This window comes from Lissotriton vulgaris, chromosome 5, assembly GCF_964263255.1.
Source record: "Lissotriton vulgaris chromosome 5, aLisVul1.2, whole genome shotgun sequence".
In the NCBI taxonomy this organism is placed as follows: domain Eukaryota; kingdom Metazoa; phylum Chordata; class Amphibia; order Caudata; family Salamandridae; genus Lissotriton; species Lissotriton vulgaris.
Genome location: NC_141693.1, coordinates 1,139,261,704 through 1,139,289,181, shown reverse-complemented (window position 1 = coordinate 1,139,289,181; position 27,478 = coordinate 1,139,261,704). Strand labels below are relative to the sequence as shown.

Genomic DNA, 27,478 nt, shown 5'->3' with positions numbered 1-27,478 from the left:
GTCTCAAGCAAGTGAAGCAACCTAGTCCTACACTTTACAACTAAAACTGCTTTGCAAAGCATTTCACTTGTTTAATTCAATGTACACACTGCAGTGCAGTCCAGTCACAATTATGGAGGCCCCTTCCAGAGCCTTACATAAACTCTAGCTGGTGCAACATGCAGAAGCTAGACTCATCACAAACACCAGTAAAAGAGAACATATCTCGCCAATTCTGCACAAACGTTGCTGGCTCTTAGTGGAAAAGTGGGCCATATTTACATTTCTTACACATATGCATAGAGCAATTTACTCTCCTTCACCCATATTCTCTCCTCTAAAGTCAGACATTACCTTTGGTCCTGCTAGCTTAACTCCTATTCCTTGGTGCTTCTTCATGTTCCTGCTCACCTCAAGGCCAAAGCTGGGGTGCCCGCTACGGCCAGTCCGGACCTGGCGCTGGTGTTACATGTGTGTTTGTGTGTTAGCGCTATCAGTATTACAGAAGGGGCACACAAGTGTCAGTGACGTTTTCTGTAATGCCAAAGTGCCTCAGGGTGCACAAAGCGGGTGCACATGCCCATTGTGCCCCCAGGGCACTTTCTGTAATAAGGACCCTGGAGGAAGAATGACCTAAACATCTACGCAGACAATTAGCGTGTTCACAGCGACAGCAGCCGCGTGGCTGTTAAAATATTTCCAATACCGTGTTTAACTCCCCGTCCAGACATTGTGGCGGGAAGGATAGCATGGTCAGTGGCTTAGATGGTCTCCTTAGAACAAGTAGCGTACCAAAGGTGTTATGGTCCCTAATTTCAGCAAGGAAATTGGAACCCTCGTCCCTGCTTTTGTAGTAAAAAACAGCTACTAATTAGGTGACATGGGCTTCACCCGGGGCCCTGGTGCGGCTGCACTTGCAGCACTGTTGATAGCTACGTCACTGTTCAGGTCATATGTATGGACTATTACATGAACCAAGTGTGTTTAGGGACGGATTGAGACGATCTTTTGCTAGCATGCAGTCTACCATAATAATCCTTTGCGTAGTAAAATTCACATTAAACAACAGCCACACTTTTTTTTGCAAATAAGGAAACATCGGACACCATTTTAGTCTATTCTACATCAAGGTGTTTGCATGGGTTACAAGGAGGAAACGGATTTGGGGAGCCAGATGCTGATAGGTCGGTTTACGCATGTAATACTTCTTGAAAGTAATCAGAGGAGCCTAGCTCTCAGGTGAGCCGTCTCAGTGGCTGAGAACAGAATTCCATTCCGGGTCACTGGTTTTCATGTCGGTAAACAGAAACCTCATTCAAGCAGGACGGTTCAGTCTGATTTCTGTAACACTCTCGCACATCTCTCATTAAGTAGCTCTAAAATTACTCTCTCTAAACCAGCTCCATTGTCATGTCAAGGTGATTCTTTCTCAGTCTCACGTGATTCCTCTCGAGCTCTCCATACCCGGCGATCTGGAGCTATTGGAGGTCGGTTTTCACAAGCATTTACAATGCAACAGTCTCGCCTTTGCAAAAGTTAGAGCTATTGGCATTGTAAATGACAAACTTTATATGTGTTGGTCAGGGCAGAAGTCCTAAAAAGAGAAGTGGGGGGACGCTGTCACCGGAAGTGACGTCACGACCGGTGGCTTGCTACATTGGGCCTCTCTGGGACAAGATCGGAGCTCTCAGCAAGCTGCACACGCCTGGCTTCTCTGATGCAATAGCATCTGATTGCATCTGAGAAGTCAGCGCGTGTGCAGCGTGCTCTGAGCTCCGATCTCGTCCCTGAGAAGCCAAAGAGTGAAGTCCAGCTGTTTGGCAGGGGGGACGGCGTCCCCCCTGGAAAATAAGTGGGGGGATGCCGTCCACCCGCGTGGTACCCCGACTCGAGCCCTGGGGTTGGTTTTGAAAACAGATAAATAAATGTCATTGTCATTTACAATGCCAATAGCTTAATCTCTCACAAATGCGAGACATTTTGCATTGGCACACACACACAGAGCCACACACACACACACACAGAGCCACACACACAGAACCACACAAATTATAGAAATATCGCCTTGAAAAGGGACATGAGCCTCCCCTCAATATAGCTCGGCTGACTAGAACCCAACACTGTGACATCCAAGTGCCATCCGATGTGGGCCTGCTGGAGGACGACGACGAGTGGAGGTGGTGCAAAGCCCTTGAGAGGTGGAGATCAGGGCAAGGTTTAGACTAGTCCAACTGTGAATCCTTACTCCACCAGTGCACTCATGTTCAAGCTAGGGCGCATACCCACAGAAAATTGTCAGAGGGGGTGCAATCAGAGGGGTATCTTCTTTCATATTATATGGGAATGGCCGATCATACAGCAGTATTGGCGGGAGTGACGCAAATAATGTCGGAAGTCATGGGACAGGAAATTCCCATGGATGCCAGGTGTCATGTGTTAGGCATATCGGGGGAACTGATGTGACCTAAATATCCACAAACAGGCCTGGACTGGCCGTTGAGGGCACCGGGCAATCCCCCGGTGCGCCGCAAGGGTGGGGGCCAGTTTTGGGTCCTGGGGGCCGTTTCTTGTTACAGGGCCGTTTTTGCAGCATAGCTGCAAAATCAGCCCTGTAACAAAATCGGCCGAAAACCGGCCCGGCAAAGAGTTTGGTCGCACCCCCAGGGGGCCGGCCGAGCACTTTGTCAGGGCCGGTTTTGGTTCTCAGTCCGGCCCTGCCCACAAATCTGGCTGCTAGTGGCCAAAATAAATATTGCCGGGGCCTGTGGAGCCATACAACCACCAACAGTGAAACATTGGAAAAGGGATATGGACTGGTGCTGTTTGGCTGAAAAAACAGTATATGAAGGCAAGTGGTGTCCCAAGAAATGGGAAAAAGTGTGGCGGCACTGGGAAGCATATAGGGGCAACTGGGAGGTACATGAAGGCTCAGAACAGGAGGGTGTGGTGGGCAGGTGGTGTTTCGAATTGGGAACCGGACTGAATAGCTGAGTGTGTTACAACATTTATATGTAACAGAATGTGTACTACAGAAATAATGATGTATTAACAAATATTGCCTAGTAGGATGTTGTGTACACTGATGAACGTTTAATAAAAAGTTTTTTTTTTAAAAGACTGGCAAATGATGTCAAAGATTACTTCTGCTTATTTTCCAGCTGATTTACAGCATTCGGAACCATGACACCAGTTATGAAGTGTTAGCTTCCCCGTATGACTAAATTGCGTGTTCCTAAGTAAATTACTTACATCTTCATTTGCCTCAATTGCTTGAAGTGCCAACATTAGCATCTTAGAGGAGATATTATGTTAACTGGTGTGCACTATGCAAATATAAATAATGCAACCATGAAGTGCACCATGAGCAAGCATCCAATGCTTAAGTATCTCTGCTACCTACCTGTGGTCATAACTGGGTAACTTCATCGTTGATGCCACAAAGTTGGTCAGTACAATATTAAGCTGAATTGTGTTCAATTACTTGCATTCGTTACAATGAAGAGGGGCAGCAATTAAGTCAGCAGTCAGGAAACATAGGGATACAAAAGTGTGTGGCACAAACGCAAAACATGGATTAGGAACGCACCACAATCGTAATGAAGATGATGATGGATATAATAGTGTCTTTATTATGGCTCGCGCGAATTCCAAAAATATAAGTACGGGTTGGGCCTGCCAGGGTTCAAACCTGTGGCTTGCGGATCTCAGAAGCGAATACCTGACGTTACTATTTCACCAGTTGGCAGTGATGGGGTGCGAGATAAAGGGCAGGGTGTAGAACGAGGCAGAAACAAGTTACAGTACTGGAGTACATTACAGGAAAATTGAAAACAGGTGGGGGCAGAACCTGAGAAAACGTAGTTTCACAAACCTCTCCCACTATTTATCTCACCCGAAATACATGCTGTTCTTTCTTACCACCTCACTTGTGACCCTGAACCTGCGATGCTCCTCATTCTTTTCAATACATAGTGAGAAACTCCGCAATTACTTCAGTTTATTGCTATTCTGTAGAACTGTGATGAATTATTTATTATAACATAGTACCTCCTCCCCTAGGCCTGCTATGTCATTCCTGAAGAATACCCCTCTAAAGCTAAAGAATCCGGCAAATTAGCCCTGCATGTTGTCCTTCTTTTGTATCAGTGCCCCCACATTACAGGGTTGAAGTAGCCATTGGCAGCCATCACATTGCTAGCAAACCTGCTAATCAGCCCATCCCACCCTATTCCAGCTATTCCATCTCTGATTGGCAGGCCTGCTACTAATCTCGCTCCTTATTAGCCGAAAGCCTACCAGGCAGCTGTCAGTATTCAGGCTTTCAAAGCAGCCCGAGAAGAACAAGCGGCCTTTTGGGAAAAAGGAACCCACATCCTAGCGGAAGATGGAAGGGGGTTGGATAATGCTTGTAGATTAAGCGAAGCCCAAATGGTAAAGGGCGGGCGCGCAGGGCGGCACTAACCGGTTAACTCTGGCTGTGCTCGAGTGGCGTTCCCTCACTGCTCCCGCTCCGTCCAGCCTCGCTCAGTGGTCACAGTGGAGCTCTGGCCTGCCTCTCGTTGCTCCAGCGGGCGCTCTACCCTGGGCGCCCCCCTCCCCACACTCGCTGGTGGTGCGGGTGTAGCAGATGACGCTCTCTCCTGTCCTTTCTCTGGTTCGTCGCCGCTCTGAAGGTTGCCCGCTCTCATTGGTAAAGGTACTGACTGGCCTGTCCCCGAGCTTGTGGGTGGACACCGCATCCAAATATCGCAATTATAAATGTACTTATAAAATGTACCACGGAGACTTTAAGAATACATTTTGGAAATTCTTGACACAGTTTTAGAATTGTTTTTGTTTTATTTTATGTTAGGACTTAGGTTCAAAGTTCTTTTTTTTTTAATAATAAATCAAAATTATTATAAATCATCAATTAAAAGGAAAAAACACAATACAAATGCGACGGGGTTTATACCGACGTCGACTACCAGTATCCGCAGATCCCGAACAAGTCAGAATAGCAGAAAGCATAGCGAACGCTGAAGTGAGGAAAGGGTGGTGGTATAAACAGGCAGGGGATATTAGCAGCTTTATCACATGGGGAAATCACTTCAATGACAAAATGCAGCCGACTTGGAGTTACAGTGAATAACAAGCGCTCGCCATCTCTAAGCCCCGTCCTTTTCAGACTGGGGGGCGTGTTTTTCTCCCCTCTTCTCCATTGGCTGGAATGTAAACAACGGACGTGTTTTTGACTTGTTCTTTAGCATTCTAGCCAATGGAGAAGAGGGTAGAACAAACCTAACACGCCCCCCAATCCGAAAAAGACGGGGCTTAGAGTGAGACAATGACGTAACTGAGACCTCTTCTCCAATGGCTGGCCGCCGTTTAGGAGGCCAGCCAATAGAGAAGAGGGGCGGGGTTTACCCTCGCTACTCAGAGTCATTAAGTCTCGCTGGCGAGACTGCGCATGTGCGTAGCCTACGCTAGCCGAGACCTAAAAACCAAGGCCGCTCCTGCCGCCTCAGTCACTTTCCCCAGCTTCCCGAGGTTAATTGCAGCAGGCAGAGGGGTCTTTAATAGAGCAAGAAAGAGATGGGGAAAGGGATGGAGAGAGTGTTAGTGATCAGAGAGGGAGAAGAGAGAGAGAATGGACGGATGGATGAAAAGAGAGAGATAGCGCGAGGAGAGAGAGAGAGAGAGAGAGAGAGAGAGAGATAACAGGGCTGATTGAGCATTTTTGCCAAGGCAGCTTTGGGTTCTCCGGTCCACAGGGCTGAACTGGACACCAAAAGCAGCAGTGCCAAATTTGTCAGACTAGCCCCCATACTCCATGTAGTGAGTGAGCATAGCAAGCCGGCATGATCACTGCAAGGACTGGGTGCGGGGATTCTCCCACCACTACATTTTTGGGGAAAAAATGCAAATATGCGGAGTCTTACAACATATTTTTCATTATTGAACCTTGTCCAATCATTTAATGGAAATTGGAGACAGGGCTTCATGGCCCGAAGAATGAATAGCTGGACAGTAAGGAGTTGTTGGATCAATTATTTACAAGAATGGGCAAAAAAGAATAAAAACGTTTAGCTATGTGGGCTCACAACACCGGACAAGGAAGCATGCTCTGGTTTTTATTTTAGCTTCAGCATTAAATTATCACTCTCTCCAAAACCTACACAATCAATCCTCATGAAACATACATAGCCCCATGTATTAACAGGGAGCTGATTTAGCGCCTCAGAGAATTAAACACAAAGCATTAAGGTTTGAACTCAAATATGGGAGAGACTGAGATAGCCATGAAGTGGATGAATTACACAAAAACCTTGCATCAATCCTGACTTCCAGTTGACCATATTGTGTGATCTTAGGCAATTCATTTTTTCCCAGTGCCTCTGTTTCTTTCATCATCTCGTGAGAGAACCTTAGAGTACATCTATTTGTTGTGTACGCTGCACAAAAGCAAAAGACAACAATGATAGTAACTATAAGGCACTAAGATTGTTTTCCATGGGTGGTGGAAGATTCATCAAGGTTCCTAAGTTCATTATTATAATGTGTCAGTTGTAACATTTGCCATTCAATGCAATAGTATAATTTAATATACTGAACTGAAATGCTTGTAAAGATCACATTATAAAGCACTTCACAGTTTTGAATATTTAAGAGTCTTTCTTATATATGTACTGGACTCGCTGTATCATCACACAATAGTCTGGAGCTTTGATCAACATTAAACCAAACTCACGCTGTCCTGCAGCTGAAATCTTCAGGATGGTCTCTGGACTGGCGTGGAGCACTTGAACACAACTGGAAGGCAGGAATGCTGGGAAACAAAAAAACGCATTATTAGAACTCGTTTAAAATTCATACAACAGAACCCAGTGACGAAAGACACAGAGGTGCCTAAGAGCTGAAATAAAAACATCTGATGCAAACGTGATTTATTTATTTCTATTTTTGTTGCACTTGTTGGATTTATAAGGAGGATAACTATGAGCATGTTTGGCTTTAAGAATTTGTGACGGATCCACATCTTAAGACCCAGTTTGCCCGCATGCGAACATGGCATCAGAGTCAGTGGCGTGGCTATCAATACTGCAGCGTGTGAAGTGGCATGGAGGCGGAAGGTTGTGGTATCTTTAGGGCCCTCTTGCTACACTACTGGTCAGAGAAAAGCCAATTTGGACCAACAGATCTGCAAAGTCTATTATCAGAACAAGTGTGCAGAAGGCCTGGATAACCTGGAATGAATGCCCAGTTCCATAACCTTGCCCATATGGGGATATTAGTCTTTTTCTAAGTGGAGTGGAATGGTGTAACAATCAGCAGGTTGCTCTGAGGAAATCAGTAATTACTGAGAGGCAACCCCCAGCCTGAGGAGACCAGGGCAGCAGACACTGGTTTTCCTTTTATTATTTGTGTTAAAAGTGTTGGAATAATTATCCTGCAATGCCCTTAAATTATTTGTTTGGTGTAGACAGAGCATCCATACATTTTGGAGTGACTACATATTTCCCAACCGCAAGGCCTACACTTGTGGAAAATGTATATGAGTGGTCGTAGTTGCAAATTGCCATCAAAAAGCTATGCATAAGGAACTAAGTGCACTGGGCATATTGGGGTCACGCTAAAATTCCAATACTACAGTTGGGATGAAGGTGCTTGTGGCATGAAGAGTGACTACATAGAAAAACAAATTAATCGAATATCAATTCTGAGAATCCATTTCAGCTAAAGTGTTTAATCAAAATTCTCAAGAAGAATTCTTTCACCACTTGGTACAAACCAATTCATATATTGGCTGTTTTAATTTGAATTTGCCTTACGTTTTTAGTTCTCGCCTAGGCAGAGCTTACGCGGTCTCTTCGAGACATGTAGGATTCAGGACATGGGTATAAAGCTCCGCCCAGTTTCCAACCATTTATTTTAATTGGGTTCTGTCCTTGTCCTTTGTAAATGGTAGCTTTTTATTGGTCAATAGGCTTAGAAGTCCCTCCTTAGTGCCGCATTGTCTCTTCTTGTAACCTCCCATGAGGACATCCTCTGTTACATGTGTTGTTACTCCCTAGGTTTTAATTGCAGCCTCAAGGCACTATTTTCTTTAAAGGGCTTCAGGCAGGACACACGCTTGGTCCTAAGCAAGGCTGGCAGTGCTTATTTACTAACTAACACATCCCACACTTATATGAGATCTTCTACAAATTTCCCTTCATCAGCTCCACACAGAGTACAACCTAATCCTAAATTAATATGATAATTATTTTGTTACATTTCAAAGCTACTATTTGTATATACGGACAAAGCTATTTAAATGTACCCGTGGTACTGTCTTGCGTGCAATGTATTAGTGGTAGAGTGGATTTACCATATCTTCTGCATGGTGCAGTACCATATGTGACCAAAAGAGGTCTCGGACCTCTTTTGGCCACATATGGCATTGCACCCTGCAACATGGCTAGGTAAAAAACATTGGCATTTATAATGCCAATAACTCCAACTTTGCTGGATGCAGTACTATGTGTGGCCAAAAGAGGTCCCATGGGGCCTCTTTTGGCCACATATGGTACAGCACCCTGCAACATGGCTAGGTAAAAAACAAATTCCAATAGCTCCAACTTAACAAATGCGAGACAGATTGCACTTCCAATGCAATGGGTCTCGCATTTGTTAAAGTTAGAGCTGTTGGCGTTGAAAATGTCAATTTTTTACTGATGCTTTTTCATACTATTGGAAATAGTGCTATGCAAATATAATAACTCTACTGCAAAAAAAACACAAAGTAAAAGACACTGTTATTTTCAACGCCAACAGCTCTAACTTAAACAAATGCAAGACCTAGTTCATTGCAAATGCTTGTTACGTGTGCAAATGCTACTAATCTTAAACTTGATTCTCTCAGTTAATTTTAGGTATGGCATAGAGGAAAGAACTTTTGATTTTACTAAAATATGTATAATATACTTACAGATATGGGCTTTCAGGCGCCGCTCTTTATACATTGGTCTGTTGTTGTGTCATTCAAATGTTGCTTCTGCCCACTACAGAATATAGCATGGGGAGGAGGTGGGTCAGCCTCCTTAAACTACTGATTAACCTCACTTTGAATGAATACATTTTGATCTCTCACAATGAGTACATCTGCACACAATTTGCATTTTTGTGTTTTAGATTTGTAAAGCGCATTATACCCAAAGGTGTCAAAACGCTAGCTAATGAAGAGCCACTACCAAAGAGATGACCACAACTAGCATCTAGAAAAGGAGAAAAGACAGGGTTTCAGCTGCTTGCAGAAGGCGGCATAGGAGAAAAGACTAGCAATATGGGTGGGAAGAATATTCCATAACTTGGCAGCAGCAACCTGAAACCTGGCTTACATCTCGGTATCTCTACCTTCCTGAGAGAGGCAGACCGTAGCTGTCTATTAGGGGTGTACCAATAGAAAGCAGTTTTCAGGTACAATTGGACCTGACGGAAGAGAGTAGGATGAACTAGACGGGGAGCTTTGTAAATCACACGCTTCCTGACTGGCAGCCAGTGCAGGGTGGCGAATGCCCTCTCTGACTGACAATCGTTTGGGAATATTGAGGAGAAGCCGAGCAGCCGCACTCTGGATAGTCTGAAGTTTGTTAAGAATGGATATGTTAATAGTGAAGTATAGAGAATTGCAGCAGTCAATGCATGAAGTAATATGCTTGATGACCACTGCGACTGTGAGCTTACTTGGAATAAAAGTACAGACCTTTCTTAGAGTTTTGATGATGTAAAAACAAGAGCTCACTGTTCTTTTCGTCTGAATGTCAAAGGAAAGAGAGATGTCAAAGAACGTCCCTAAAAGATTTGCCTCCGTAACGTGAAAGGGTAATGGGCCACAAGACTATGGCCACCTCAATTCAGACCATATCGACAGTTGCTCTCTAGAAATGAAGATTTCTGTCTTATCTGCATTCAACTTAAAGCCAATTGTCTTTCAACCCATTACTAATGTTGATCATACAGTGTTTAAACCTCTCAGCACCTCTGGAATATCGTCAGATATGGATATAATAATTTGTGTATTATCGGCAAACGAAAGTAGACTGAGGCCGAAAGACCTGATCAACTGGGCCTAAGGGGCCACATACAAGTTGAACAGGGTTGGGCTGAGAGAGAACACCTGCGGCACCCTGCAGGATAGCTGTAAAGAGATTGCTCTAAACACACCACAGCTCACAATGTGAGATCTGTTAGTGAGAAAGGACTCCAACAGGATCAGAGCAGTGTCACTCAACCCTGCCCAGAGAAGTCTGTAAACAAGGCGAGGGCAGGGGGGCACCATGTCAAACGCCACAGAAAGGATCAGCAGCACCAAGATGGCAGCCCCTCCCTGATCAACCTGGGAACAAATGAGATCCCTTGCTGCTAAAAGTGCAAATTGCATGCTATGAAACCTGTTCTGTGAAGAATCTAAGAGATCCTGCGATGCTATAAATGCTACCAGTTTCTGATTGAGATATTTTTCAATATCTTGGCTGGTACAGATATAAGAAGGATAGGGCATAGATTACTAGGATCTACAGAATCACAGTGGGGCTTCTTTTTTAAGGGAGACCGCTATAGCCTTTTCCCAGGGCTGAGGAAAAATGCCTGCTAAAGGAATTTGATTGTAGACTTTTTCCAGAAAGAAGAAGATCTGATCTGGAACTAACTGCAAAATTCTGGGATGATACGGATGGTCCGTCAGAGCCTGATCTTAATTGTAGAAGAAGCTGCTTAACTTTCCAAAAACGAAATAGGGGAAGAAAACAGATAAAGTGGCAGGGTGGGGTATATTAAATAAGCTAGTTCACTTCACTGCTAGTGCTTTTGTTTTAACTTTATAATTACTTTAGGCTGTCTTTGCGTTTAGAGCCGGATATGATAGCAGGGTGCTTCTGATGCACATTCCATCTTTATCAGGTCTCATCTCCTGCCAGTGCTGTTCTAAACTCCTTTTGCAGTTCCTTTTTTCTTTCTTTTCTTGCCTTCCTTCATTCTTGCATTTTCTTCTTTTTTCTTTTTTGTCTTTCTTGCTTGTCATCTTTCATTCTTTTTTCTTCTCTTTCCTTCCATTTCTTTCTTTCTTGCCTTCGTTCTTTGTTTATTATTCTACCCTTTGTTTTTTTCTTTATTTCCTCCTCTATCCTTCTCATTCCTTCTCTTGTTCTTTCTTTCTGACTTATTTGTTTCCATCTTTCTTTCTTTATTTCTTTCCTTCTTTCTTTCCTTCTCTTATCTTCTTTCTCTTTCCTTCTTCCTCTTTCATTCTCTCGTTCGATCTTTCCTTTTTGTTTCTTGCTCTGACCTTATTCCATTCTTGCCTTCTTCATTCATTTTCTCCTTCCTTCTTTCCTTCATTCTCTTTCCCTCTTTCTTTCCTTCTCGCTGACCTTTCTTCTCACTTTCCTTATCTTTCTTTCCTTCTCTCTTCCCATAACTCTTCCCTTGTTTCTTTCTCTTTTTTCTTTCTTTCCTTCCTTGCTGCTTTCTTTTCTTCTTTCCTTCTCTCTTTCCTTCTTTCTCTTTCCATGCCTTTTTTCTTTCTTGCCAGCCTTCTTTCTTTCTTTACGGCAAGAGGCTTGCACCCAGTATCAGACTGATTGACTTTTTTAGGTCTGTGTCAGCCGATCCATTAGTCTTTGATTCACCTTTTTCTTCGAACCACTCCAGCGTGCATTAGGGGGCAGTGTATCAGCCCACTTCAGCCATTGGCTAACTTCACTACAAGTTACTGTATGCCACTCTCAACACAACAAACACATCCACACACAAAGTAATAGTGCCAGGGAGTACTATGGTAATGTGGGTAATGTGTGATTTTTAGAGACAAAAAAAAATTTGCTATATGATTTTTTTTTCCAGATGAGGGCCCAACACGTTTCCAGAAAAAAACTTTTGTAAAATTTAAGACAAAATAAAACAAGAATTGCCAGAAGGCTGGAGGCCAATGCCAGATCTTTTTAGCTTTGCCATTGCTTGTTTTAACTAGGATTGCACAGACAGTCCCTTTTTCCCTTCTTTTCATTGCCTCACCCATCTTCTCTCATCGAGTAACATTTCGCATTTTAGAAAATGCTGTTCTAGGGTTCACCCCTAAACCATCCTTCTCTTTTAGGGTGAGCCCTTGTGATGCACTGCGTAGCAGTGCTTGCGTAGGCGAGCCGTTTTGTAGGGGTTTTCAAAATAGACCTGGAAATTTCACATAGCTCTTACGTGTTATTTCCTAGGTCCATTTTGATTGGGCTTTAATGCGTGCTGTTTTTAAACAGAACACGCAATAGGCCATAGGCAGTTGTGTAGCTCCGCCCATGGCCTATTGGTGTCTGTTACGCGCACCAAAGCCCATATGTCTTCAATTATCGTGCCGACACGGGCGCGATAATTGACGACATATGCCTGCAGTGGCGAGTGCGAGTACCACTCACGAGCTGCGTCTTTTTTGGATCCATTTCACGGGAAGCAAGTGTCTCCTGCAACCTCACTGCGCACTGGGGAGTGCACATACAATGACAGCCTTGACTGTGCTTTCTTTCTGTTTTCGTCTCTCCTTGTTTTATTATTATTATGACAGTGCATTTTCTGCTAGAACGTTCTCGTTGAATTTCAAAACAGTTAGGAGACTTTGTTTTTTCCCATTGCAGCATCCTAGACAAGTTACATCCTGGAGGGAGGGGAAGGCTGAGTTTTGTGCCCTTTTTTTTGCTTTTTTTCTGCTTCTCTTTTTTTGTGCCTCTCGTGACACAGTGAGACTGCCAGTATCTTTCGATGCACTGCGACTAGCCAGATGTGCCTGTGGAAATGTACATGGGGTCCCAGACTGGACAACAACATTTTTTTTTATATAGTCTACAAATATTTAGGCAAACGAATGAAGATACCAAATCAAATAAGTGCAGTGTTTTTATTTTCACTGCACTTGTATTACCATTCAATGGTTAATAGATTGTATCAAAAAGAAACATTTCAATATTACGCCCACCTAGGAAAAAGGGAAGGGGGGTGCAAGGCACAATTTGAAACAGTTGTAATTCACTCATCAATAATTCATAATCAAGCATATAAATTCATAACAAGCATATAAATTCAATTAGTACTAAATGGTCCCCACGAGGGAGGCCACACAGATTATGCACGAATCAAAACATTATTCTGACAATCAAGCTCCTACACGGCTATATGAATCATGCTGATGGTAGGAGTTGATATTGTAGATAGCAGTCTACGTTTCGACCCTGGGGGTTGTAGGATAGTTGATCCTTACTGCGCGGGTCGTCGTCAGGACGTGTGGGAAGGGGTGGGAAAAGGGGCTGATTTTCTGTCGTGTTGCGGGGCGGGAGATCTCGGATGCGGCCAAATAATGGTCTGTGGACAATCTGTGGATGTGGGGGAGCTGTTGATATTAATCAATCAGCTGTCCGTATCCGTAGGTTCAGGATTTATTATGAAAAATCAGTTTCTCGTGACCCTTGTAGCTGGGAAACGCTGACAAGGGGAAGCGTAAGTATTCAAGGCTCGATGTGCATTAATCGGCTGTCCGTATCCGATAAATCAGGATTAAGGAGCCGTTCGGGCGGCGTCTCTCCGCATCTCCTGTAACCAGGAAATGCAGCCGAGGGGAAGCGCGATGGCATTCAAAGCGAGCTGACAAGGGGAAGCGTAAGTATTCAAGGCTCGATGTGCATTAATCGGCTGTCCGTATCCGATAAATCAGGATTAAGGAGCCGTTCGGGCGGCGTCTCTCCGCGTCTCCTGTAACCAGGAAATGCAGCCGAGGGGAAGCGCGATGGCATTCAAAGCGAGCTTTGAATGCCATCGCGCTTCCCCTCGGCTTTGAATGCCATCGCTTTGAATGCCATCGCGCTTCCCCTCGGCTGCATTTCCTGGTTACAGGAGACGCGGAGAGACGCCGCCCGAACGGCTCCTTAATCCTGATTTATCGGATACGGACAGCCGATTAATGCACATCGAGCCTTGAATACTTACGCTTCCCCTTGTCAGCGTTTCCCAGCTACAAGGGTCACGAGGAACTGATTTTTCATAATAAATCCTGAACCTACGGATACGGACAGCTGATTGATTAATATCAACAGCTCCCCCACATCCACAGATTGTCCACGGACCATTATTTGGCCGCATCTGAGATCTCCCGCCCCGCAACACGACAGAAAATCAGCCCCTTTTCCCACCCCTTCCCACACGTCCTGACGAAGACCCGCGCAGTAAGGATCAACTATCCTACAACCCCCAGGGTCGAAACGTAGACTGCTATCTACAATATCAACTCCTACCATCAGCATGATTCATATAGCCGTGTAGGAGCTTGATTGTCAGAATAATGTTTTGATTCGTGCATAATCTGTGTGGCCTCCCTCGTGGGGACCATTTAGTACTAATTGAATTTATATGCTTGTTATGAATTTATATGCTTGATTATGAATTATTGATGAGTGAATTACAACTGTTTCAAATTGTGCCTTGCACCCCCCTTCCCTTTTTCCTATGTGGGCGTAATATTGAAATGTAAATGTTTTCTTTTTGATACAATCTATTAACCATTGAATGGTAATACAAGTGCAGTGAAAATAAAAACACTGCACTTATTTGCATTGGTATCTTCATTCGTTTGCCTAAATATTTGTAGACTATATAAAAAAAATGTTGTTGTCCAGTCTGGGACCCCTATGTTTATAACGATTACTTACCCAGGTCTCTTTGGCTATATGGGTCTAACCCAGTTATCTACAACACATGTGGAAATGTACAGCGTGTTCTCAAGACAGCAACCCCCCCCCCCCCGGACTAAGCTGATGCCTTTGCCTCCGACTCCGACGGTGGAAATTGACCGCTGCCTGCTTGGTGCAGAGCAGACTCGTCATCCGAGCTGTGAGCCATTGTCGGGGACTCGGGGGAGGCGATGGGGGGATGATGAAATGTTACTGTCGCAGCGCACTGAAGTACCTGCCACAGGAAATGAGTCGCGCCCTCCGGACAGCGTAAACTCCTGGGCTGGAAATTCATCCTTTACATGCTGCATGCATTGCACCGAATTGTGCAATTAGAAAAATAGATTTGAAACCCCCGCCACGCCCCCTTCTGTCCTTTAATTCGTGAAGAATTGGGTCATTGCGATGATGGGGACAGTCTGTACCCTTCCCAGCCCTTTCGAGGTGACTCCGGTTCCATTTCCCTCACACCCCCCTTTTGCTCTCACTTTTCTGTCAAGCCCAAGCATGCATCCAAGGCTGGATATCACTAAGCACCACTGCCCGGCCACCCAGTGTGGTGGGAACTTTTTGGGATGAACCTTCCATGCACTAGGCTCCCACGTTGCTGAATTAAGCGCTTTACAGGACCGTTTTTTCATAAAACCTGCAAGCCATTGCAAACGAGGCAGAAAGAGGAGAAATGTGCTTCGTTCATCATTCGACCCCTATCTTCAGTAAGGGCGCCTTGGGCAATCCGGGGCCCCCAAGCAGATGCCTGGCTGCTCTTACCAATGGGAGGGGATGGTGAGTGAGGAATTTTAGGGGAAGCCATCAGAACATACCCATAAAATAGTGTTTGAGGCGCCAGTACCTTCAACCTCCATATGAGGAGGCTAAAGGTAGTTGGTATTATTGTATAGATTTTTGGAGGTAAAGCGAAAGTGTAAGCTGGGTACACCGGGTTTGTAAAATGCACTGGGCTCCCCCTTATCTTCCTGTTCTACAAAGTCACCAGGGTCCATGACTCTTAGACCCCTGTCACCCCCCAGAGCTAAACACATCAAGTTAGGTAAACATTAACAAAGTGACAGTCCTTCAGCACAACACCATGCCTGCCTGTCACTAATGCTATAGCGCAGGGGTTCTTAAACTTTTGTCTTGTGTGCACCACAAAAAAAATATACAAAATTAAAGACTGATAAATCAAATAAATACACTAATTATGAGATTTCTTAAATTAACAACAAAACCTAAAAAAATCATATTTTAATTTTAATGAGGAAGTTGAAGCTTTTACATTTATTCCTAAAAGACAAAGCGATATTCTAGAGTTTGGTCTATCACTTTTTTTTGTTGCCTAAAGCAGAGTGTATTTTTGCCAACTGAGGCCGTCAGTCATCAGCACTACTGTTTGCTGAAATTATGCTACTTCCGGAAATCAAGCTATGGACCCCAACTTAGATTCTAGCCTCTAATTTTGAACTCCTTCACGTTTACACAGCATAAAAAAATTCTATTTTAAATTTTGCCTTTTTAATGTGTATATACGTTACTAATCTGCTAATATTTAACTTTCTGTGCAGTTGCAGACACTCTGAGTAGTCTGTTTTTGTCTTCTCCATGTGTGACTGATTTATGACTCTCAGCAGACTTTGCAGTCCAATAGGGGTGTGTCCGACACCGTGAGGTGTGACATACTGTGATCACTCTCTACGTATATCACACTTATAAGTTGTCTATAATTGCGTACCACGCGCCTGCCCATTCCTTCAAAAACTGTTTTCTGCTACAAAAAAAGCTTGTTTATTCCACTTGTTGCCACTGCAAATCTCCACCCGGATGGTACAGCGCACTGAAACCCGGTGGAGTGAGGCTCACTCCCCAAATAGTGAGCCAATTATACTAAGATAATTTGATAAATGTATTTCTGGACCCTGAGGAGATCTAGGGAAGCATAATGTCAAAGTGTTTTTTGGAAAATCTGTAAATCGCTAAGTAGTCTGTTATATGTTTATCCCACTATACAATGACACAATTCGGCTGTTCTTTTTGCACCAGTAACATAATGAATTGCTTTGCATATAAAATGAAGGTTAACATTTTGCTGCAACGAAAATGTTGCAGAGTTAGAACTATTTGGAAAGATTGTTCTTTGTACGCAAGTTTCAAACTTAATCGAGGGGTACATTAAATGCAGACTACTAGTGTGTATTGCTACAGGGCCAACTCAGCGTTTCATGCTTGATAAAATGAGTGCCCTTGATGTGGGTAATTGGAATAATAGGTTGTATATGCAGCGCTTCATAGTATTGTTCTGCAGATTCTAAGGAAAGTAAAAGACAGGATTTATTATTACACATTTAAATATTCATTTACCGACCTTGGAAGGATGGAAGCCCATGACTTGCTATATTGATGTTCGTGACTTTTAGATCACTGCAGATGTCATAAGGGACCATTTAAATCACTGAGCTACCCTGTAAGCATAATACTACAAGCATTGGCAATGCAAATAGGTTCGGCTTTAAAAGAGTGTTGTATGGTAATGTGAAGCGTTCCAAATAAATAGCATAGAAGTTGACCCTTGTTGGTAGGTCGCTCCCCCACCACACAGCTCCGCCTGTGTGTCCTGACCCCGCCCCAGCTGCCGCTGCTGTAGAAGTTGAGGCCCTCCTCCACCCTCAGGCTACCACCTGCGCCTCATCCCTGGTGGCCAATGGTAGGCCTTAGGTTTGTATCACTGTTGCTGTCTGTCTGTCTGTCTTCCCTGTACTGTCCATACTGTCTTCTGGTGTCTGTGACTGCCGATGCCTGTCTCCCCCCTGTGCCTGCATTCTTATCTGTGCCCGTTTTCTTGCCTCTGTTCCCTGATTGTGCTCGTTTTCTTGCCTTCTGTTCCCTGATTGTGCTTGTTTCTTGCCTTCTGCTCCCCCTCGCTGACCCTGATTTGTGCCCGTTTTCTTTCCTTCTGCTCCCCTGATTGTGCTTGTTTTCTTGCCTTCTGCTCCCCTAATTGTGCTAGTTTTTCTTGCCTCCTGTTTCCTGATTGTGCTTGTTTCTTGCCTTCTGCTCCCCCTGATTTGTGCCCATTTTCTTGCCTTCTGCTCCCCTGATTGTGCTTGTTTTCTTGCCTTCTGCTCCACTAATTGCACTAGTTTTTCCTGCCTCTGCCCCCTGATTGTGCTAGTTTTTTAGGTCTCGCTGGTGTCGCAGCACGAAGCGCTGTCGCCAGTGATACTTATTGTCGCTGTGTCTGCAGCGAAGTGGGACAGGAGAGGTGCACGAGCTTACCAAAGCCATTGCAGACAATGGCAGTGACCGCGCACTTTAGGAGACACGCACTGTGAACGCGCGCGCTTTAGGAGACACGCGGTCACTTTCAAAGCGCGCGTCTCCTAAAGCCCGCTGTCACAGCCATTGTCTGCATTGGCTTTGGTAAGCTCGTCAGCAATGCCCGCCCGGACTCCGATAACACCCCCTAACCCTGCCCCCACCACTCGGAGGCAGAACTTGTTTTCAGTGAGCCGCAAGGGGCTTGGTGTACAAGTGTCACTAAAGTACTGAGCGAACACGTTCTAGTAGACCTATGAAGATCTTGTTTTAAAAGGGGTGGCCAGCCTCCTCACACTGTACCTGATGAACGCAATCTCTAGCCTCAGTCTGAGCTCTATTTCCAATACTATTCAGCAACACCCTGGGTAGGGGAGGGGGAGAGACCCTCGTCCTCCATCCGCAGCCGCAAGTAAGCTTGTAGCTGCTCCCAGGTGTCTCGAGGTCAAGTCTGGATAGGCATGGGGTCCCAGCCGGCCGACAGATACCATGGCAGAACGCAGCATCTTTAAGCCAGTCCTCTCTGTGTGGAACTTGGCATCGGCTCCAGCACAACGCTATGCATTGTTTGGCTAACAGCAGAAGCATGGCAGTTAGTTTTCTGCTTCCTGCAGGCACATTCTTACAAACCCTAGCAGCGCAGGTATAGGAGTGCGTTCTATACACAATTCTAACATCTCCTCTGTTGCATCAAAAATTATTACCCAGTATTGATTAATGTTCCGGCATTCCCAGGCTCGGTGTAGAAAGGTCGTTCCGGGGGATCAGCATCACAGACAACATGCATCGTCTATCAGACCTATGCTGTGGAGCCATTTAGGTGACCTGTACAGTCTGTGTTGAAATTTAAAATGAACAAGGCAAAGCTGATAGTTAGGGGACAGTGCTCTTTCCTGCACGCAGCAGTAGGTCCTGCGTGATCGATGTGCCAAGCAGAGCTTCCCATTCCTGCCGCTCTTTCAGGAAGCATATTGGCACTGTGCGCTGCATGTCCGAGGATAACCTTGTGATCAGCCTGCAAGGGGAAGGGTTCTTTAGAAAGCTCTCTAGTGCCTGGAATGTGGGTTGCGCAGCTGGGAAGGAGATGAAGCACATGTGCAGTACGGCCCGTAGCTGGTAGTAGGTCATTCTCTCTAATTTATTCAGCCCAGAGACCCGCTGCTGGTTGCTGAAGTTATTTAAGGGCTCTGAGAGTTAGTCAGTGAGCTCAAGCACAACCCCTCCACACACACACACCCCCACCCCCACACACACACACATACACAACCCCCCACACAACCCCCCACACACACAACCCCTCCACACACACATACAACTCCCCCCCACACACACACACAAACCCCTCATACACACACAACCCGCCCCATACACACACAACCCCCCCCACACACAACACCCCCCCACACACACAACACCCCCCCCACACACACACACAACACCCCCCCACACACACAACCCCCCACACACAACTCCCCAAAAGTCACACACACACACAACCCCCCCCACACACACACACACACACACACGACCACACACCCACACACAACCACACGCACACACACAACCACACTCAACCACACACACAACCCCAAACACAACACACACCCACAAACACACACACAACCCCACACACACAACTCCACACACACAACCCCACACACACAACCACATACACAAACACAACCCCCCACACACAACCCCCCACACAACCCCACATACACAACCCCAAACACACACACAACCCCCACACACAACCACACACACATCCACAAGCACACACACAAATCCACACACACAACCCCAAACACAACACACACCCACAAACACACACACAACCCCAAACACAACACACACAACGCCACACACACAGCCCAACACACCCAACCCCACACACACAACCAAACACACACAACCACACACACACAACCACACAAACACACACACACAACAACAACCACACACACAACCATCTATCTATCCCACTCACTCTATCACCCTCACTCTATCGGCCTCGCTCTATCTATCTATTGTCCTCAGTCTATCTATCGCCCTCACTCTATCTATCTATTTATCGCCCTCACTCTATCTATCTATTTATCGCCCTCACTCTATCTATCTATCTATCGCCCTCACTCTATCTATCGCCCTCACTATCGCCGTCACTCTATCTATCTCACTCTATCTATCTATCACCCTCACTCTATCTATCTATCGCCCTCACTCTATCTATTGCCCTCACTCTATCTATCTATTGCACTCACTCTATCGCATTACCACAGCATCACTCAGCACTACCGCTAATGGTATTCCAGCCTTATTTTATCAGTGTCTCGAGGACATAAAGTATAAGCTCCTTCACTCATCCTCTGACCATATTTCCTACCTGATCATAATAATATGAGTCGCACAAACAGTCACACCTTGTTTGCCAGGTTAGTGTATGAATCAAGAGGGGAGGTGTAAAAATCACTGTTCTATCTCATTTCAGACACACCTGCAGGAGCTCCCAGAACATAGCGCGCTCACTTTTAAAATTCTTAACTTGAAGGCTCAGCGTAAAGATCTTGATGCATTCTGAGAAACAACAAGGCAGACACCAGTCTGACACACTTTAAAATACTTCTACGTGGATGACTCCCCACAAGGAGTATGAAGATGCGGTCGAGCCTGGGAGACAACAGGTAGAATTGCCGGAGGGCTGCCGAGACAAAGTCTACAGGCCCCTCCACCCAGGCGGATCATGGGGCATAATACTGCTAACTAAAAAATACTACCGGTACAACGTTAACCTTATGTATATTTACTAGATACACACACTAGGTGTGTCTACCTAATATTTCCTTAATATTTAGGCTGAATCACAGGAGTGGCATACATGGGGCTGGCCCTCATGTTGTCCTGAAGAAAAGGTGTAGGGGACACCTAGAAACATGTCAACAGGATATTAGGGACTGTGACCACATAACAGTTATTTTTCCTTTATCCACCCCCTTTTTACCTTACCAACTAGAGGCAGGAATAAAATGTTGGCTTACTAGCTAGGTATTTTTAATTATCACCTATCACCACTCCACCACAGACTGCACTACACATAGCTTCACAAAAGTGCTCCTACGTATCCCTCACAAGTCGTAGCACACCCCAAACAGTAGATGCTTGGGATGGTCCCAATGCTAAAGCATGTCACCCAAGGGCAACCTTGGGTGAGTGAGGGTGTTAAAGATTAGACTGCAAAACGTCAACATTATCGGCGCCATCTTGCCCCCTTTTCGAGCCCATTCGTGCGCGTAAGCGGCAGCCATTTTTGAGCACCATGGCCTCCCTGCCCCTCGCTGATAGCCAGCGCGTCTCTCTCTCTCTCTCTTAACCTCCCAAGCATTCCCCCGCACACTGACAACCCCCGCTCTCTCATGTCTTGGGTCATAAACCCCTCTCCAGCGCAGTTTCACCACTGAATCTCATCCTGTTCCCAGCGCGACACCTCCCCTCATTCCTTTCATGGCCTCAAACCCTTTTGATGCAAACCCCCTTTTCCTGTATCCCCGTTTGTCTTCCCTGTTCCCAGGCCGCCACCTGGCTCTGCGGATACTGTTTATTACCCCGTACAGTAGGAAGCCTCCCCTCCCCATCAAAAGACCCCCGAACCGATCAAAGCCCCCACCCCATGAGATCCGATCAACCCCATACATTCCGTGAATCGGCGGAATGCCCTGCTGTGTGACAACTATCACCTGTTGTGACCGGGGTGGGGAATCCGACTGTAAATGTATGTGGGAACGGGTCTGAAGGGGAGATTCCGAGGATGTTCTTTCTAGTACTAAAGTATTGCGAGAATGTGTTATGTGTAATAAAGGTCGTAAACTCCAGTATAAGAGGCCAGGCCTCAGAGATGTGGTTAGAGCACCTCGTGACGATACTTGCTGTCTGAATTGATGTGTTCTCCTCCGGAGAGAATAAAATCCTCGTTTCCCGCCTTCCAGTCTCCAACGCCTGCTTCTTCATTAATTAATATCGGTGGGTCATAGAGGCGATACCGCCGGGCAACATAAAAGGGTTTTTGGTTACCGGTTGTCTTCGGAACCCTTTTTAACAATTGGCGTCCCAAACGTGGGGCCCATCAGCGACTCGTGGATCCAGTGGGAGAGGTCCCGACGACAGAGTGAACGACTGCAACGATCGGAAGGTACCCTGTCCGATAGACCCTCGTCTGACAGCCGATCATCCGAACTTCACTGGTTCCGAACAGACCTCTCTCGAGTGATCTGCGGTCCTGACTGGGAACCATCAGGAGTGCCACGAGAAGTACGAAGAGAAGAGGACGATCGGGCGCTGGATTCGGAAGACGAGAAACTGTCCATGCGGTCCGGGTAAGGTCGTGTAAACACGACGAATTGCGAAAGTGATAGATAATTGAAAGTAATTGATAATTGTTGAGAAAATACTAGTATTACTCTTTGTTAATTTATTGGAGATTCACTGTCTACAAACGGAGAAACAACAGGCTCTCCCTTTATAAACAGCGAAGGATAGGTACGCACCCGTCGGACCTATCTTTCTCCCCCACTGAACAATTGCCCCTTCCCCCCCACTGATTAACTGTTATAGATTGTTTTCTGGAGATTCTCTGTCTGAAAACAGGGAAGATTAGGTCCCCTCTTTACAGATAGTGAAAGGGTAGGTGACGCGAACCTTTGCGAGCCTACTTATTCTCCCCATTGACCATATTGATTTTTTATTTTTGACCTAACGTTGATTGATTGCTCAGAATTGATTCATGAGGTATTCACTACGTGCAAACAACGTAGAATAGAAATATTCTATCTAGTCTTTGCGCGCAGTGATAAGATAGGTAGTGCTGACTATTATCCCATTGTGATCCGTCATGCCTGTCTTCTCCCCACTGGTTAGTAGCCTGTTTAACCCGGACCGCTTATTAGGGATGAACCATCCGGCTCCGTTGGAAGGCACCCCTAATAAGGACATGTTCACAAAACATGGATTAGTCGCTATAGCCTATAGCCAGCTGTGGCATAAATATACGAAAAGAGATCAAGAAAGTCAGTGGCCACTGATAGGATCCTTCGAAGACGATAGAATAAACGCACTAGAAACAGCCCTTAGTAAAAACAAGACGACGTCCACTATGCTTGACAGCTTCGGCATGTGGCGAAAAGAAGCCGACCAACGCAAAAAGAGAACTGAGAGTAGGTTGGGAAAAGAGCTGCGGAAAGCAGCCCACCTAGCGGCCCAGAAACTAGAGAAAGAGATAAAAGAAAGAGAGGATACCAAACAGAAGCTAGAAATAGAAACATCAAGCCAGTGCCTGGTTAGAACTCCCTCCACGCTCTACCCTGATTTACACTCAAAACAGCGAACCAACGATGATCTGCTGCTAGGTCCTCCGATCATCCACATGCCCCCTCCATATGCCCCTTCCCAACCCTTAGCCCAACACCCACTATCCCCAGGTACCAGCGAGAGCAGCCCCACGGCTTCAGCCCCCATGGCCTCCGTGCCGGCTGAACTCCTCGTATTAGATGTTACGCAAACGACAACGCCGGGCGACCCAGAAGCCCGAAGGGTTGGTCCTGTTAGAGCATATAGACTAAGCAAACATGAACGAGCAGGGGTCGACAAGATAGCAAAGATACTGGTAGAGAAGAGGGAGGATGAAGAATCCGTCATGGATGTGTTTAATTCTTATACTGGGAGTCACAGACGACACTTTACTGTACAACTGTGTTACCACGTCTTAAACGCATACGAGGACCGATATCAAGAAAATGGTCCACAGAGCCTAACGACTCTGTACCGGAAGGTTGATATCGGGGATGAGAGTGAGAGTGATGTGACGGACCTCCTTACGCGTACGCTTGAGGTTTTCCGCCACCTCACTGAGCAAAAGCCAAAAACCGAATCCACTACCTCCGTAGCAACCAACCCGCAAACTGAACGACCTAACACTATGATGCCGATACGAGAGGCTGCCCCTTACTGGGTTCCTCCACGAGGTGAAGGGACTCACGATGATGCAAACAACAAAGATGCAAAGGGAAGGGTAGTGTACAATTGGGTCTACCAACCATGGGACCGGCAAGAGATTCTGACCTTCCGGAAATCTCCGCCAGACCTACGTAAAAACCCCACTGCCTTCTATACTGAGTTGGGTACGGCCCTAGGATCGACGATTATGACTCTAGCTGACATCGACTTGTTTTTCGGGTTATGTCTACCAGCTGATGTGTGGAAGCAAATCCGGAAAGTCGACCACACTGAGCTGTTTGGACATAACTGGTCACAACTTGATGGCATAGACAGACAACGAGAACCCGGACAAAAGCCTTTAAAAGCCATTTTAGACCTCCCGGATAAAATCGTGCAGAAATTAAAAACCCTGATCCCAGAAAAGAAAGTGGACTGGTCGATAGTAACGGCTTGTCGCCAGAAACCTCAGGAGGATGTATCGGAATACTTCTCCCGGTTTGAAACGGTGTTCTCCGATTACAGCGGCCAGGACCTGACCACTGCAACCGGACACCATCTGTTTGTCCAGAATTACGTTAAAGGCTTATCACCGGAGGTCTCGCAGAAACTGCAGGCCAGTGAAAGTAGTTGGGCAGCCTCCAAACCTACGGCTATCCTCCAGATGGCCCAATATTATGAACATCAGAAAAACGAAAACGATAGAACAACAGAGAGGAAGAAGAAAGAATTAAAGGAGAGGGTGATGATAGCGCAACTGCAAGGGGTGACTCTGGGACGGGACCAATATCGGGGAAACCATCAGATGAACGTCCCTAAAACGGCACCTCCCAAAGACCGTGCTTCAACTCCCCACATTGGACGTACAGACATTAGGGAGGACCAGTGTGCCTTCTGTAAAGGATCGGGCCACTGGAAATCACAGTGCCCGGTTCTTTTGGAACTCACCAGAAATAGAGATCCTAGAGATTCAGCAAACGAACCAAGAAATAGGGGACCACAGCGAGGGCCCCCAAACAACGCAACTAACGATAGATCCAGTAGACCAAACACATTTGATCGACCCCGACAAAACCAATGCCAGCAATCTGACTACGATGACGTTCATGACTTTGCATAGGACTGCCTAGGGCAAGGGAGGGATCCAGTCGAGCTCCATGTTGACCAGCAAGGCCCTTATGTCACTGCTAAGTCTTGGGTACAAAGTCACCATTCCTGGTAGACACTGGCGCAACACGTAGTGCATTATCTAAACGACTGATTCCAAGGGCACCCTTGTCTGGCTTACTAATAACATCGACAGGTTTCGATGGGACGCCCTCCACTAACCCTTTGTCCGCCCCAATCCTCTTTGACTTGGAAAACAACACCACTGACACCACGTTTTTACTCTCCTCCAATAGCCCTGACGCAATTATGGGACTCGACCTATTGAAACACTTCCGAGCAACGATTAGATGTTCTCAAGATGGAGTCCGAGTTTTCCTTTACGACAATCCTGTTCTGCTTAGACATTGCCCCCCCAGACACATGTTTTCCATCACCGACGCTGACACTTCCCTGCTTGACACTCTGCCTCCGTATCTGTGGGCCAAAACGGATTCGGATGTAGGGCGCATGATGATTGACCCAATACACATCACTGTTCGACCAGATGCAACACTCCCAAAACTCCCACAATATCGAATATCGCCCGAGGGCGAGAAGGCATTGGTAGAAATCATCCAATCACTGATAGACGCAGGAGTAGTAGAGGAAGTAGTTAGCAACGTTTGCAACAGCCCAATCTTGCCCATCATTAAGAAACAGGGAGAAGGAGATGAGAAAGCATACCGCTTCATCATTGACCTTCGAGAGATCAACAAAGTGGTGGTACCCCAGTACCCTGTGGTCTCGGACATTACCACCATCCTGACTTTGATTCCCTCCACTGCCACCACCTTCACTGTCATTGACCTCAAAAACGCATTCTTTTCTATCCCCATCCACCCAGACAGCCGATATCTCTTCGGTTTCACCCTAAAAGCCCGCTCGTATAGGTTCTGCCGAGCACCCCAGGGCTACACAGAAAGCCCTAGCATCTACAGCCAAGCCCTCAAGAGACAACTGGATCAAGTCCAGTTACCCGATGGAGTGGTATTAGTACAATATGTCGATGACATCCTCTTGGCAGCCGACACCACTCCACTAGCTGTCACAGCCACCATTCAACTCCTGCATTTCCTTGCAGAAAATGGCCACAAGGTCTCTAAGAAGAAGTTGCAATTCTGCCAACCCCAGGTCACTTACCTAGGCCACCTTTTGTCCAAAGACGGAAGGAAACTGACTCCTGACCGGATCCAAACCATTCTCGACACCCCCGTCCCTAAGACCCAGAAACAGGTCCGCTCCCTACTAGGCCTCACCTCCTTCTGCCGACAGTGGTTGCCCAACTTTAGCCTTGTAGTAAAACCACTGCTTTCATTGTTAGCAAAGGACATCCCTCTCCCACTCCCTTGGACCCCTGAGTGTCAGGCTTCTTTCGTGCAACTACGAGATGCCCTCTGCTCGGCCCCTGTGTTGGGTACCCCCGATTACACAAAGCCCTTCTCCCTTTACACTCATGAGAGGGAGGGGTGCGCTTTATCTGTCCTGACCCAGTCCATTGGCCCAAAGCAACGACCATGCGCTTACTTCTCAGCCACTCTTGACCCCGTAGCCAGAGCCCTGCCTGCTTGCCTTCGAGCCGTAGCTGCTGCTGCGATCTCTATCCGACAGAGTGAGGGGATCGTGCTCTCAAATTCCCTCACAGTACTGGTACCCCATGCAGTTGACACCCTCCTAAACCAAACCAAAACGCAACACCTGACAAGTGCATGACTGACAGGGTACGAACTGACTCTGCTCGCACCCCACATCACACTGAAGAGATGCACCACACTGAACCCAGCAACCCTGCTGCCCTTACCAGAAAACGATCCCAATGCGCACCCTGTACACGACTGTGTGACCCTCACAGACGAACAGACCAGAAGTAGGGTTGACCTCAGAGACACGGCTTTCCCCGACCCCGACGGAGAGCTGTGGGTGGACGGTTCTTGCATCAAGCTCCCCGATGGCACCACTTCAGCTGCCTATGCAGTCACCACAGCTCGAACTGTAGTCGAGACAGCCCGCATAACGCAACGATCTGCCCAGGCAGCGGAACTGATTGCCCTGACACGAGCCTGTATTCTAGCAGCAGGTACCACAGCAAACATTTACACTGACAGCCAGTATGCCTTCGGGGTGGTTCACCATTTCGGGCTCCTTTGGAGGGAGAGGGGATTCTTGACCTCACACGGCACCCCCATTTTGCACGGGGACCTAGTCTCCGCCTTGATCGAAGCCGTCCTTCTCCCCAAAAGGCTTGCAGTCATTAAATGCCAGGCACACAAAAAGGTGACAGACATTATTGGACAGGGAAATGCACTAGCCGACCTCACTGCCCGAGCGACAGCTGA

The 27,478-nt window shown here is 46.3% G+C and overlaps 1 protein-coding gene across 1 annotated transcript in view; it reads right to left on the bottom strand.

Moving 5' to 3' along the window:
* VWA2 (von Willebrand factor A domain containing 2) overlaps positions 1–27,478 on the bottom strand; it is a 282,676-nt gene that overhangs the window by 220,140 nt on the left and 35,058 nt on the right. The window contains exon 3 of the mRNA XM_086922879.1: positions 6,710–6,787. Within this exon, the coding sequence (XP_086779005.1) occupies positions 6,710–6,787 (78 nt within the window). The remainder of the gene's footprint in view (positions 1–6,709; positions 6,788–27,478) is intronic.